The sequence below is a fragment of the Lonchura striata genome, chromosome 3, assembly GCF_046129695.1.
Source record: "Lonchura striata isolate bLonStr1 chromosome 3, bLonStr1.mat, whole genome shotgun sequence".
Classification (NCBI taxonomy): domain Eukaryota; kingdom Metazoa; phylum Chordata; class Aves; order Passeriformes; family Estrildidae; genus Lonchura; species Lonchura striata.
In genome coordinates, this window is record NC_134605.1 from 23,801,491 (window position 1) to 23,814,592 (window position 13,102).

Genomic DNA, 13,102 nt, shown 5'->3' on the forward strand with positions numbered 1-13,102 from the left:
TGAATCCTGCAGTACATCAGAAAGACCAAATGACTGAACATGCCCACTGCAATCACAATAAATCACTGCAAAACTTCAAAATTGAGGCTATGATTGCAACATAAAAGCTGTGTTACTGGTATTATTTCAAGAAATGAATGCCACTCTCTGCATTTCACCTTCAGCTTAAATATTCTTTGTTTAAATGGAAGTATAAAGTAGGCATAGAGTACCTTTGGTACAGCTCCAAAACGAACACTGTTGATCAGGGAGCATTCTAATACCTGTCCCTCCTGAAAGGACAAAAAGAGTACAAGTTCAAAGGTCTGCTGAGACATGGTTCCACTGGGAATTTCAGCAAAAATAAACAGTGAATTTTATTGCAAACTCTGTTAACAAAGACTAAGCAGTATATTCCCCTTTAATATCAGTTGGTTCCCTCTTAAATTCTTCACTTCTGTCAGTTCTACAAAGAATAAGATGAGGACAAGTTTTGTAAATAAACTAACACAGTATTTTAGATTTTTAAAAACCAGAATATACATAAAGTGCAATAACATTTAATACACATTCCTGACATAATTGCAATATACCTTTCCTTCACTTTTCCAGCTCAGAAAAAAACCAAATTCGTCCACTTGGAAGAGACAGTTGCTTTCAAAGACAAAAGATTCCTATAGAAAAGAAAATACAGACCATCATTTTAGTCAGTTTGACAAATATCAATTTTTTATCATTCAAAAATAAAGGATTGTTCTGTTTCTTCCCAAAGACCCTCCTGCAGAATTTGCTGTTTCCAAAAAACAGAAACAAGGGACGTAGGCTTTTAAAAAAGAGATCACTTTTAATGATTTGTGTCTTATTGTTGACACTTGAGATACTGGAATGCACATAATTAATATTTTCCTACCTCACTGCAACTAAATGGAGATGCTTTATTTAATATAAGGAATGATTCTTACCTAATAAAAAAATCTTAATAAAAAGAACTTCAAGAAATGTATTAAAAATTAAATGCTTTAAGGTAAAAAATATATAAATCCAGTGCCACCTTCAGGATCAAATAGCCACATTTCCTTTTAACGTGCAGAATCTGGCAAGCACTTTTCTGTTGCACTATGGCAGTGTACATGCTGTGAGTGCTTTGCAGCCAGAGTAAATGACAAGCAGAGCTTGAAGGATATTGATTTGTAGAAGAAATCAGGAAAGGATGGCATTCCAGAGAGACTGGGCAAGACAAAAAATCAGATTAGCTGAATTTAAAAAGAAATTTCCTCCACACACCTCCAGCCTCAATTAGAACATCATAAGTTAAGCTAAAATGCAGGAAAACAGTGTGCAGAATCAATTACTTCTTCCAGAAAAAGAGGATCCAGAACTTCCTGACTTCCTTAATTGAATAGTGAGGTGAATTTGTGGGAAGAGCCCTCTGTGAGGAAACAAAGCAGGCTCCCAAGTGTGCCACAGAAAACCTGGAACAAACTGCAGCAACTGGGAGCAGGAGGGTATCACAGGATGGGCAAAAAGCCTTCTGCTCCATGGGGGGAAAGCAGGACCCCCTTTCCACAGGAAGGTTTTGGGGAGCAGGAAATTCAGCTGCAAGGAGCAGGAGCTCGGTGCCAGCTCTCGCCCCACGTGTGCCCAGAGCTGTGGAGAGTCCCAGAGGTGCCTGCTGAGAACAGAACAGTTGTGCCTGATACTGTCCCTGCCACCACATCCAAGTGGTGACACCCAGGTGCCTGGCAGTGTCTCTGCCATCACACCCAAACTGGAGCACTTGGAACTCTCTGCTGTAGCTGCCCACTCTCTGTTCCTTGTTGAAAGGTGAAATAACAACCAGGGGCTGTGCCCCTCACTCAGCTCCTCACAGGCTGTTTCTGCAGCAGAGTTTGCTGCAGGAAAAGAAAGCTTTTTTTCCTCATGTCCACCACTATCTACTTCATTTGTCTGGCCCCGAATCTGGAAACCCAGGGCAAACCAACTATCCCTATCTTTGCAGGACTTGTGACAAAAAAATACCTTTTTACTTACATTTCAAAAGATAAGAAAATACTAATATCCCTGAAGGCATTTACCTACAACTTCTAGAGATCTCCTGTTCAAACAAGATTAAAAATAGCTCCTGATAAAATTATTCTTACCAGCATATCAATGCTGAGTATTGGGTAAACTTCTTAGTACTTTACTTCAGCTGCCTGTGTGAAATGTCCTGTTTTGCATTCCTTTAATAAATGTGGATTAAAGCATAGCTGAAAGCAGGATCATAGTAATCATATTTCAGATAGAGTGCAGATTGATTTTCTAAAGTAGATAAAACCACTCCAGTTCTGAAATGATGCATTTGAATCAGAAAATGAATTTTCTGTGTTCTCTGACTTTCCCTTGTAATAGGCAGGTCCTCAGTTTATATATTTTAAAAAAGGCAATATTCTTCCTCCCTCCATTTGATAGATAGTACAAAAAATTGAACAATTCACTTTGTTTAATAACGTGCTTTATGAATCTGCAAAGATGAGAGTTTTATACATGTTACAGATATTTTGGTCCAATTCTCCCTTTCTTTTCCTCAGGGCTTATGTCAAATCAGAGGGATTAAATATATTTTAAAGCTATTTCTTTTAAAAGCAAAAAACCCCTATGTAGCAATAAAGTCTGTTGGTATTGCCTCCCCACAGACAAGGGTTTTCTGATAATTATTTTTCTATTTTTTCTGAGAGTATTACCAGAAAAAAATTAAAGTTTCTTTGTGTATAGTGAAAGCAAAACATGAAATATTCTGGAACTTCTGCATATTTAAAAGAGAATAGAAAATGAAAGGCAACTGGCCTCTTACCTCTTCATATCTATCAAACACAGCTCCATCTTGCATAAAAGAGGGAACTGGCTTCTGCCAGTTAAATTCATAAGGTTTTGCCATGATTACAGAAGAAAAACCTGAAATGGAATGGAAAAGCACAATTCAATTACTGTCCTTCAAAAGGAGTATTTCAAAGGCCAAGCAGGAAAAAAAGTGACTTTTAGCTTTTGCTTTCATACAGAAGTACTAAAAAGTCACGGTGCATTTCCAAATCAAGAGCTTTCCTCCTAGGAGTAATTTTGTTTCATATCTTTAAAATGGAAAATACTTGTAAAATGTGTGCATGAACTTAATTATTTGAAAAACACTTACACTGTAACTTCTAGAGTACAATGAGGCTGGGATTAACCTAGCTCTCAGTGACCAAATACCACAACCTGTAATGCAGACAAATACTTCTTTTTTTTACTGGAAACCAGCTGCTACAGAGACAGATTAAATTTCTTCTTAACATCCTAAACTGTATGCTACAGACACAAAATACATTTTTCTGTTTCAAATTTCATTTGTGTTAAATAAATTCCTGGGTATTTTCAATCCATAATTCAAGATGTGAATAATGTATATGTCAAAATTCATAGGAAAAATACTGTTTAGCAATATAGGCCATTAAATAAAACTAGGTAGTTGTATTGTGTGCTTCTGCAAGAGAACAAACGTGAACAAAATTGTCAATTTAAAATAAAACCCAGAAGTCATATTGTATGGACGGTACAATAAAGACAGCAAATTATCCAGCAACCTTTCCAATGCCTTCCAGGTTTCACTGGAAGGGGCAGAAAATGGGGCAGAAAATGCCCCAAGTAAATACTCTGAGATTTCATTTAAGTTCTTTTCATCTGAAGTGGTTGCTCCTGCTTCCTAATGCAATCCAGGTCACACAGCATCCTGATCATCCCTTTATCCACTGGAGCACAAAGAGTGGAAATGCCCTTGGTAGCAACAAAGCCAAGTGAGCTGAGTGCTGGATGTCAGGGAATCGTGCTGTGAGAGGGGACATGGAGGGTGACAGCAGGACAGGGTCACCCCACTGACCTCACCCTGTCCTGCCCATCCCTGCAGTGACAGCTGGGGATGCTCAGCCACTCCTGACTGCCCCCAGAGGCACCACACGGGTTAAGGGTAGCCAGATCTGGATCTGCTGCAGCACAGGCACAAGACCCGGGAACATTTGTCCAAGTGAGAAGAATAAAGAGTCACATAAAACTCCAGGGAGAGCATGACAGCCTGGGCAATCCATGCACACAGAGATGTCTTTTCTCTAACTGAATTTTAAACCCAGAACAAATGCAAGTGATTAAAAGAGTCTAAGAACTTTGTATTATCCCCCTTGTCTTGCTTTCATTCACATAAAACATCTTTTAACAAGAAAAAGAATGAGAACAAAAGAACTTTTAAAAGATTCTGTCTGACATTTGCTTTAAGAACAGTTATTTTGGTAATTTTCTACTGAAAAAATAACCCTGCTACTTAAAACATTCAAAGTACATTTTCATGTTAACTCATCTCCTACCCTTTCTTGGTCGTTCATACAGAAATCAAAAATACAGTTTGAAAGTTATATATACATGTCACCATTAAGTGTTCATTTGTATTGAAAACAGGATAAAAATTCAAAATAATAGGTCTCTATTTCCTAATCTTTAAAAAAGTCTAAATGATATTTAAACTATTAGTCTGTACCTTTTTTCTCCCAGTGAAGAGAACTTTGAAGAAAATAGATTATCTATACCCAATATCTTATCAAAAGCCCCCTTTTCTTTTAGCCACCCCTGTGCATTTGGTTCTTCTACATTATAAACAAGGAATATTATCTTATTCATGAGGATTATGAGATGGTTTGAGATCCTTTCAAGGAAAGTGCCATTTTTTTTTTTTTAATTTGAAAATAAATATAATTCTCATATCTCTTCCAATTCAGATCAGCCTAGAGCTGCTTTTCCCTCATTTCATGAGGGAAGCTGGATATCAGAATAGCCACCCCATTGCAGCAGCACCATGGGGCCATGCTCTTTGCAGCTCATGGACTTCACACAGCAGCTCAGAATAATCACAACAAATTGGAAAAAAGGTGGTTGTTCTTAGGGCAAAGGAAACCTAAAACATACACACCTGAGGCGATAACCACTATTTTTATGGCATGGCGGCTGTTCCCCTATCTATTTAAATGTCTTCTATTATCAGAATAGTCTCCAAATACAACAGGTAGTTTGTGCAGCAATAAATGCTCCCATCCTTCTGGGAAAAGCCGACACATTCTGTGCTAAAACACCAGAAATGTGATGGCACTTTTAAGGCTGTGAAGAATATTACTCCACAGTCCCAAGACTGTAGAAATGGCTTTTTCCCCTTTTATACTGGTGCTGAACCCCAAACAAAACCAGATTTAAAAGTTCTGCAAGTGCTCTGAACTGCTGTGTAAGCCACATCCACATCTGGCACTCTGAAGCCTGGACATGAAGAGTGTCAGAGCACACACTTAACTCACAGAAAGACTCACCACCTTAATACTACACACATGCACCGGGTCAGCACAGCCAAGTTCATCATCCAGTCCCAGAAACACAGCTCTGGAAAAGCCTCCTCCGCAGAGGTCCTCTCCTCCATCTGGGTACTCACACAGTCTGATGAACCCGTTACTTCATTGCTGAGACATTACACAGAAGGAGCTCCTCAGTTTGTGTGCTGCAATGCACATTTCTCAAACCTTGCAGTCAGCCTGAGCCCTCTCCACTTTCCCTGCTGCCTTTCTGAAGTCAGGGGTCTGGACCAGGACCAGTAACCCAGCACCACCCCCTGACACAGGAACCAGGATTACAATCCTTCATCTTATTTGCATAACCTCACGTTTAGTGGCAAGAAAACATGCCTGACTGTTCACAATTCATCCAGCAACCAATCTCTGTCTCGGGGACTCTACCTCATTGTTATTTCCCACCTTCCCAGCCCCTTCTCTAGCTCTGCTCTCATAGGTCACTTCAGTTTACAGATGAACAGAGACAGATGAAGTGTGAGGGAAAGACAGCTTGAGTACATGCAGCAAGGAGTTGGAAGAATCGTAACAAACAACATTTTTAAGCCTTATGCTTTGGCAGCTGTGCAGAAAGTGAAGAAAATTCTCACCACCTTTAGAAAAGCTCTTTTCAGTCTCTCACATTTCTTACGCTCCTCTCAACAATCCATTTTTTTCTTAACCCTGTTAGCTTTTAAGATCACCAAACTAAAATACAAAATTTTCCCTTGTCACTCTTTGGACCTCTGTAAATCTTCATCATTTTTTTTTAGCAGTTCAAAGACAGTGAAAAACAACACCAATCCCAACCAGCAAACCCGAACAAACATGACATGTAGCATTCATATGGCTGCAAATATATGCATGCATATATCCTCACTATGATGAGAATCAAGAATTACCCTCTTCAGAGAAATTAAATAACAATGAAATGTGTGAAAATTCAACCGGGAGACATAGAAGGCAAAGGAACTAAATTTAAAGGCAGCAATATTTTAATTTGAAAACTTTTATACCACCTTTAAAAACCAAAATCAAATCTTCTTACTGACTTAAGAGTTCTCAAAGTATAACAACTCCTCTGAATACATGCCATTCACAAAAGTAGAAAGAACACTCATATAAATACACCTCAGGAGTTAATTAATGACTACAAGGGAGAGGTGGGTGAAGTGCAGTAGTTAGACAGTAGATACTGCAGTAGTATAGTAGTAGATAGTGGAAGTATCTTGCAGTATCCCTTTCTTCCAACACTGATTTATGCCTGAAGGCATGATTTGGATGACATGAAATTCACCTGGAGTACCCAGAGAGTAACCATACAAACACAAAACAAACCATATTCAGAAGCGCATGAATTAACACAAAAGTCTTGGTCTTCTGTAAGCTTGTCTGTACTAAGCTAAATCTGAGGTGTGTGGGCTATAAACCCTAGGTTTTTCATTCTGTGACCAAAAGAAGGACAAGGTGTGGCTGAACAGGAGGAGGAAAGGATTCTGTTAATACAAAGGAGACAAATGTTTGGAGAAAGAGGTGATATTCTAAAATAATCCACAGGGCTGGCTAGCATGATGGATAGGATACTCCTCACATCCCATAAACATCCTGTCAATGTTGAGACACTGCTGGAAAGGACAGTAGAGTTCCTCAAAGCTGACCCCCACAGTTTCAAACACAGAAATACAATTTCCGCACTTTGCTTAGCCCTGAGTATCCTAACAGGACTTGTCAATTTTTTTTAGTCATTATTATTTTTGCTTCTGGAATGAATCCCTATTTGCTGAGTGAGAGGTGAGGAGGCTCCACACTCTGTGTTTGTTATTTCACCACTTACCTCTTGGAATGACATACCCTAAACTTGCCCCATTTACTGTTTCTGTGGGTTTCAAGTGCATCACCTACCCAGCACTATGCTGAGTTTAGAAATCTTGCCCAGGATGTTTTTCTTACAGATATGAGGAAGCAATTAAAAAACACCCAAAAATGAATTTTTTTCCCATTCCTAGTCACCCTAGGACATCTCCTCACCTTGAAGTATATATAATATAACCTTCAGCATCTCTCCTGTTTGGTAAACAAGATTCTTCATTACAAAGACAACCAGATCTAGATCTGCATATTTCTCTAACTTTGGGGTTTTTTTAATGGAGTTTATCCCAGTCCAGCAAGTCTCCCTGCAAAGCTGTGAACTAGAGTGAAAATCCAACTGTCCATGACCAAACAGGCAGTGCAGAACTGAAATTCTTTTAAAAATGCCCCTTTCATTTTTTTAATGAGGCTTTGAAGTACTTTCATATTCAAATACTGTAAATGTTTCTAGAAACTTGAAGAAAGTCAGAACTTCATGTGTTTACTCCTCAATGGCAAATTAATTTGGTCATAAAGGTACTGACATTAACGTAAGCAAAATGCAGACAGGGAAAATGAAAAAAAGCAAAATGCAGTTTCATGTCCTTTAAATATGAAACCTTGGTTTCAACTCTAGAACTTAAAATTCAAAGTAAGTTTTAAGAAAATAAAAGCCACTAAGGTGTGAATTCTATGTAAAAAGTAACAGGTCCATGCTGCTGAATTTCTGCAGTGTCCACTCTATACTATAAGACAATTCCAAGACTTCCCAGCTCTCCAAGCTGTTCCATAGTTAAATTTTGCTGGGGTTTTTTTTTTCCCTTTTTTTCCCCAAGATTAATTTTTCAGCAGGCTATTTTTAAACACATTATTCTCACAGCTAATGCAAGCAACTGAAACCAGTTCTCCCCAAAACAAGGTCCAGGAAGAACACCAGACACACAACAGGCGCCTGAGCACACATAGCCTAGCACTGCTCTCCATTTCCATTTTGTCTCATTTTCCATTCCCTTTAAATGGCTAGAATGCACTGGCATGCAGGGGCAGCTGAGGGCTTAGACCACAACAAGAAGGGGCCTGTTCTGAGCTGCTCTGCTGAACATTTCTCCCAGGACAGTGAGGCTGCCCAGGGCAGAGCTCACAATGAGTACCTGCTCCTGGCCCTGCCTTCAGGTCACAGCTGTGCCTTAGTCACCACCTCTGATGACAGCCACTGGTTCTAACAAGTGGAATTCCTAGGATAAAACACAGGACTCAAACATCACCCCCCAGTTTCCTCACATATTTTTCTTCTTGTCCTAATGGCTTCCTAGTTTGTTCATATCTAGAGTTTTCCCCAGCCTTTCTACTCATTTGAAAATTCTCATTTTTTTACATAAGTGCTGACCACAAATCCTCTTTGAGGGGGAAAGCATTTGCCTTTATGAGAAGTGAATGGTGTACAAAGAGACATGCTAGTTTTGTAAATAAACTTATTCTGGTGTATTTCCAACAGTATAACAAAACTCCATTCTGACAATTAGAAATACATTTAAATCAAGCCATTGTGGAAAGCTTCTCAGACGATTCACTCAGGTCTAATTCCTCACAAACTTTGAAATTACAGACATTTGTAGAGCCAAGAAGGCAAATTATTTCTCTGCTCAGCAGCAATACAGAGCCACTGGAGTAGAGTTTCTCTTTTGAATTGATCACCAAAGTAATCTGGACTCATCACACATTGGAATCAGTCCTTGTGTGCAACCATTGTAAAACCAGCTTTACTGGTTTCACTTGCTGACCAAAATGAGCCTTTGGATAGATGTCACTTGAAATGCCTGGAAAAACAAAAATAAAGCTGCAATTGTGACATCAAAGTGTTCAAAGAAAAGGTAATATTTTACTAATTTTCAGAAACACTCCTAAAGCAATAAGAGAATCTACACATATTCCTAGAAAAAGTTATGACTTGAATAGTGAGCTAAAATGCACAGAGCTATCAGAACTGGACATTACTAAAAACATAGGTGTTAAAAAATACTGAACTAGACATAGAAAACTACAAACCTCATGGAATAAGTAAAGTTGCATTTACTGTTCTTTCCTTCTGGTAATAGGAAATTTGGTGTTAATATTCTCAAATTTGTAACAGCAAAGATGAGAGCAAAAAGGAAAGGCACAGATCTCCCCAAGGGATTATTTCAGGAGGGAAAATGCTCAGAATGCTGTGAATTGTACAGAGGATTTAGCAATCTGATTCATCAAAAGACCATAAATGACAATTGATTTTCATTTACACATATTATTCAGTATGCATCTAACAGTAACATTTTGTGTTAGATCTGTCAAGTGAACTTTCTTTCATGTGAGCATGTGATGAGGAACCATTCCTCAGAACCTTCCCTGTTTTCTCTCACTCCAATAACACCAACCATACAAAATTTTGTCTAAAAATGTGGAAGATGCTACATTTTAATCTTTAGTCATGCAGAAGTCTTAAAGATGCTGAAGATTTATTTAGTATAATATCAAGTGTCCCATTTCCATCTCTCCATCTAGCAATAGAGAGCAAACTGGACTTTGATGGAAACAATGGTTTGTGTAATTGCTGCCAAGATCCTTTCTGAATTGCTATAGCATGTGATAGATGTATACAGTGGGTCTGGATTTAACCAGCAGTGACTTTTATTAAGTTTAATTACCTCACTTTGTGTCTGTCAATGGAAGGCAGTGTTAAAACAAAGGCTACCTCATGGAATAATAAAACAAACAAACCAACCAACCAACAATTAGTACTTGCGAAACATCTCAAGTATTTCCTGATTTACTGAGTCTGAGGCCCAGACTCTTTCTATACAGTTTTGTAAACTCTGACACCTTGCATCAATACAGCAGCAAATTACAGCCTAAAGGAATAGGATTTCTCCGATTTAAGAAAAACACATTTTCAATATGGTGTTTGGACAATTAATACCATACTTAATTTCTACTGTTGTTTAATCAGCTGACAGGTAACACATCTTAAGTCAGTGAGTAGTGTTACTCACTTTTAGGTATACCTGTACAAAGTGTTTGTGCAAATTATTTGAATTAAAATCATGGGCGATTTTGACATTTAGAACTTCAGTTTCTTCTTTTTAGATTTATTCTGGTGTGTTTAGCTCTAAAAGATCAGAAGCAGAAGTGGTTCCAGTACTTTAATGTGATAGGAAGACAGGAATAAAAGTTTGAAATAAAAATTCTAGAAAGAGCTCAGGTGGGAGAATGGATAAACACCAAACAACTGTAAGTAAGCATCACTCCAACTACAAATGTAGGAGTTCAGGGATCCAAGGACATAAAACAACTGCAAGATCCTAAGACCGAATTATTAACTACAAATACCATGAAAAACAAACTTCCAAACTACATTAATATCAGCAGTCTTTCCTTTCTAAGTGCAAGGAAAAGTTTTGGAAAGAACACATGTAGTACCTCAAAAATAAAACAAACTACAACTATCAGCTGCTCCATGACCACATCCTGAGGACACAGTTGTCTGTTTCCAAACACTGACACAGACTCAGCTTCGTATTAATAAAATGCACTGAAAGGTCAAGATCATATTTTTGTAATAACTTCTAAACCCCTGCTTGTTTGAAATAATCCCGCCTATGGTCAGGTACTTTAGTTCAAACCAAACCTTAATAAAGTTTGGACATGATTTATTAGGATCTTTTTCAAAATATACAGATATATTAAAAATTAATAAGCTGTGAGGAACATAAATGTTACTTTAAAATCTAAAATTAGGAAAGTGACATTATAATTTGCTGGTTTTCTGGATGATTTCTGAGAAAACAAGAGTGATCCACATTGCTGGCTTAAAATTTCAGACAAAGGTAAGGTGATCTTTGGCAGTTGTTCCAGCAGTCTAAAATGCATTAATATCAAAAAGCCATGTTCATTATTTGACAATTGGCAGTGTGTTAAGAGTAGGTATTTGTTGGAAGTTTAAACTAATTACAAATTTCTTGGTACCCTGGATAAAGCCTAGAAACTAGTCACCATGGAAATACACAGGGTGTTTATACTTTTAAGATTGTCATTATGCAGTTTAATCCATGACATCAGCAAGATTTTGGTATCTATCTCAGAAGATGTAATGCTGCTCAGATTCCATCTCAACACTTTCCCTCCCTCCCTTTTCTATCTCCCTTTATCATCACCCTGGAGTCACATCTCAAAGGTAGGGGAATGCAGGCAGGTCATTATCAGCTGGTTGGAATGGAAATTATCTTTTCTGAATTGCTATAGCACGTGATGATGTTTTCTGCCAAGATTTCAAGTTCACATCACAGAAAATCTCCCAGTCAATATCAGGAAAAGAAACTACATGGGCTTACAGCGTGTGCTTCAACACTCCTGTGCAAAAAGCAGATCTGGGAATTACAATGACATTTAACAGATGGAGAAAAAATAATAATAACTGCCTGGCCTAAACCCTGTTGCAGAGGTTCAGCTTGTTTGTTTTTCTCACCCCTCAGCAGTCACTCTGCCTGTTGTATGCAAAACCAGCACTCATCATCAATTACTCAGGAAAAACACATCCCCTTTGGGGTAGGTAGGAGTCAAAGGATCCAGGCTGCAGATGGGTGTGAGCCAGACAGTTCTGGAATCCTGGATGGACATTTGACTGTTTCCCATTTTCCTCTTCCTCCCTCTAAAGAATGAGGCTAGCAAGACTTGTCTTACAGAATTAGCAATGCTAAGTACCCCTTTCATCACCAATAACACACAGTGCTAACTCATTAACAAAGTGGGCATTTTGCTGAAGATGAGATTGCCCTGGTTTTAAACAGAGTGTATCACAACTAGGCAAAGCTGAAAATAAACTGCTGCCCAACACTTGGAAATCCAGAAGCCCTCTTTCCAGCAGGATAAATACAGACAGCCACGCTGGAGATACACCAGGTTATCACTTATTTATATCTTTAATTTCACAGAGAAGCAAGAGGAAAAGCAAGTGGTTCTGAACTTTTAGTTACTGTTCCTTCATTATGGTAGGTAGGTGGCAGAGTAAGCATTTCTTGTCAATTTGTTTCAGCCACATTTCTTTTTAAATAGTTGTTGTGCCACTGCCCAGAAGCTCTGAATACAATAGGAAAGATTGTGCAGAAAATGTGGCCAAGGATAAAGAAAAAATATCCCAAATCCTTTAGCTGGTAAGCTTGTAGTTAACCATAAGCAAAAAATGGGAATGCATAAAACATGGCATCACAGTCTCTCTCACTAATCCCTGCCTCAGAGAATTTGTGCAATCTGCATATTCATTTCTACTAATCAAATATTAAAACAACTCTCTTGACATTGTGCTGTTTCCTGACTCTGCAGTGGCCACCAAACTGACAGCTGTTGTCTCTGTGGGGTGAAGGGAGGCTGCCTGAGCTGCTCAGAACTTCATCTGACAGAATATTTCACAGTGCTAATACAGTCATTATTGAGGCATTCAGCTGTTTACATGACATCAAAACACCACCCTCAAAAGTCACTAATATTTGAATATGAATGTATGGCTTGTTGAAGAAATGGGGTAAAACCAGGCATGTCAGCTGTTAAAGAGCAGGGTGGGGGAGTGCTCCAAGCCACCAGCCTCTCTGAATTTCCTGCTGGATGCATTTTGGCTTGTTCAGCTATTCATAATATAGATTATGACATTTCTGAAGGAAAGGCATCTCAATTTTTCCTTGCTCCAAGTGGATGATTTGACAGAGTATTCCTAAAGGGATAAAAATAAAAGTGTTGGTATGTAACCTATTTGTCCTGTATGGAGACAGAAAGGAGGGCCAGCCTGCCAGTCAGGAGTGCTGGTATGGCCTGCTGGTCCACACAGCCCCTTTGGAACACTTCTCTGACAGCTCCTAATAAACAGCAAGATCTACAGCATG

The 13,102-nt window shown here is 38.5% G+C and overlaps 1 protein-coding gene across 9 annotated transcripts in view; it reads right to left on the reverse strand.

Annotated features, from left to right (window-relative positions):
- The window catches only part of PLCB4 (phospholipase C beta 4), a 190,550-nt gene that overhangs the window by 85,968 nt on the left and 91,480 nt on the right, over positions 1-13,102 (reverse strand). For all 9 annotated transcript variants that reach the window (XM_077781976.1, XM_077781974.1, XM_077781975.1 and 6 more), the window contains 3 exons: positions 2,813-2,913; positions 573-653; positions 213-272 (listed from right to left, as the gene is read on the reverse strand). In XM_077781976.1, the coding sequence (XP_077638102.1) occupies positions 213-272; positions 573-653; positions 2,813-2,896 (225 nt within the window). In that variant the 5' untranslated portion in view covers positions 2,897-2,913. The remainder of the gene's footprint in view (positions 1-212; positions 273-572; positions 654-2,812; positions 2,914-13,102) is intronic.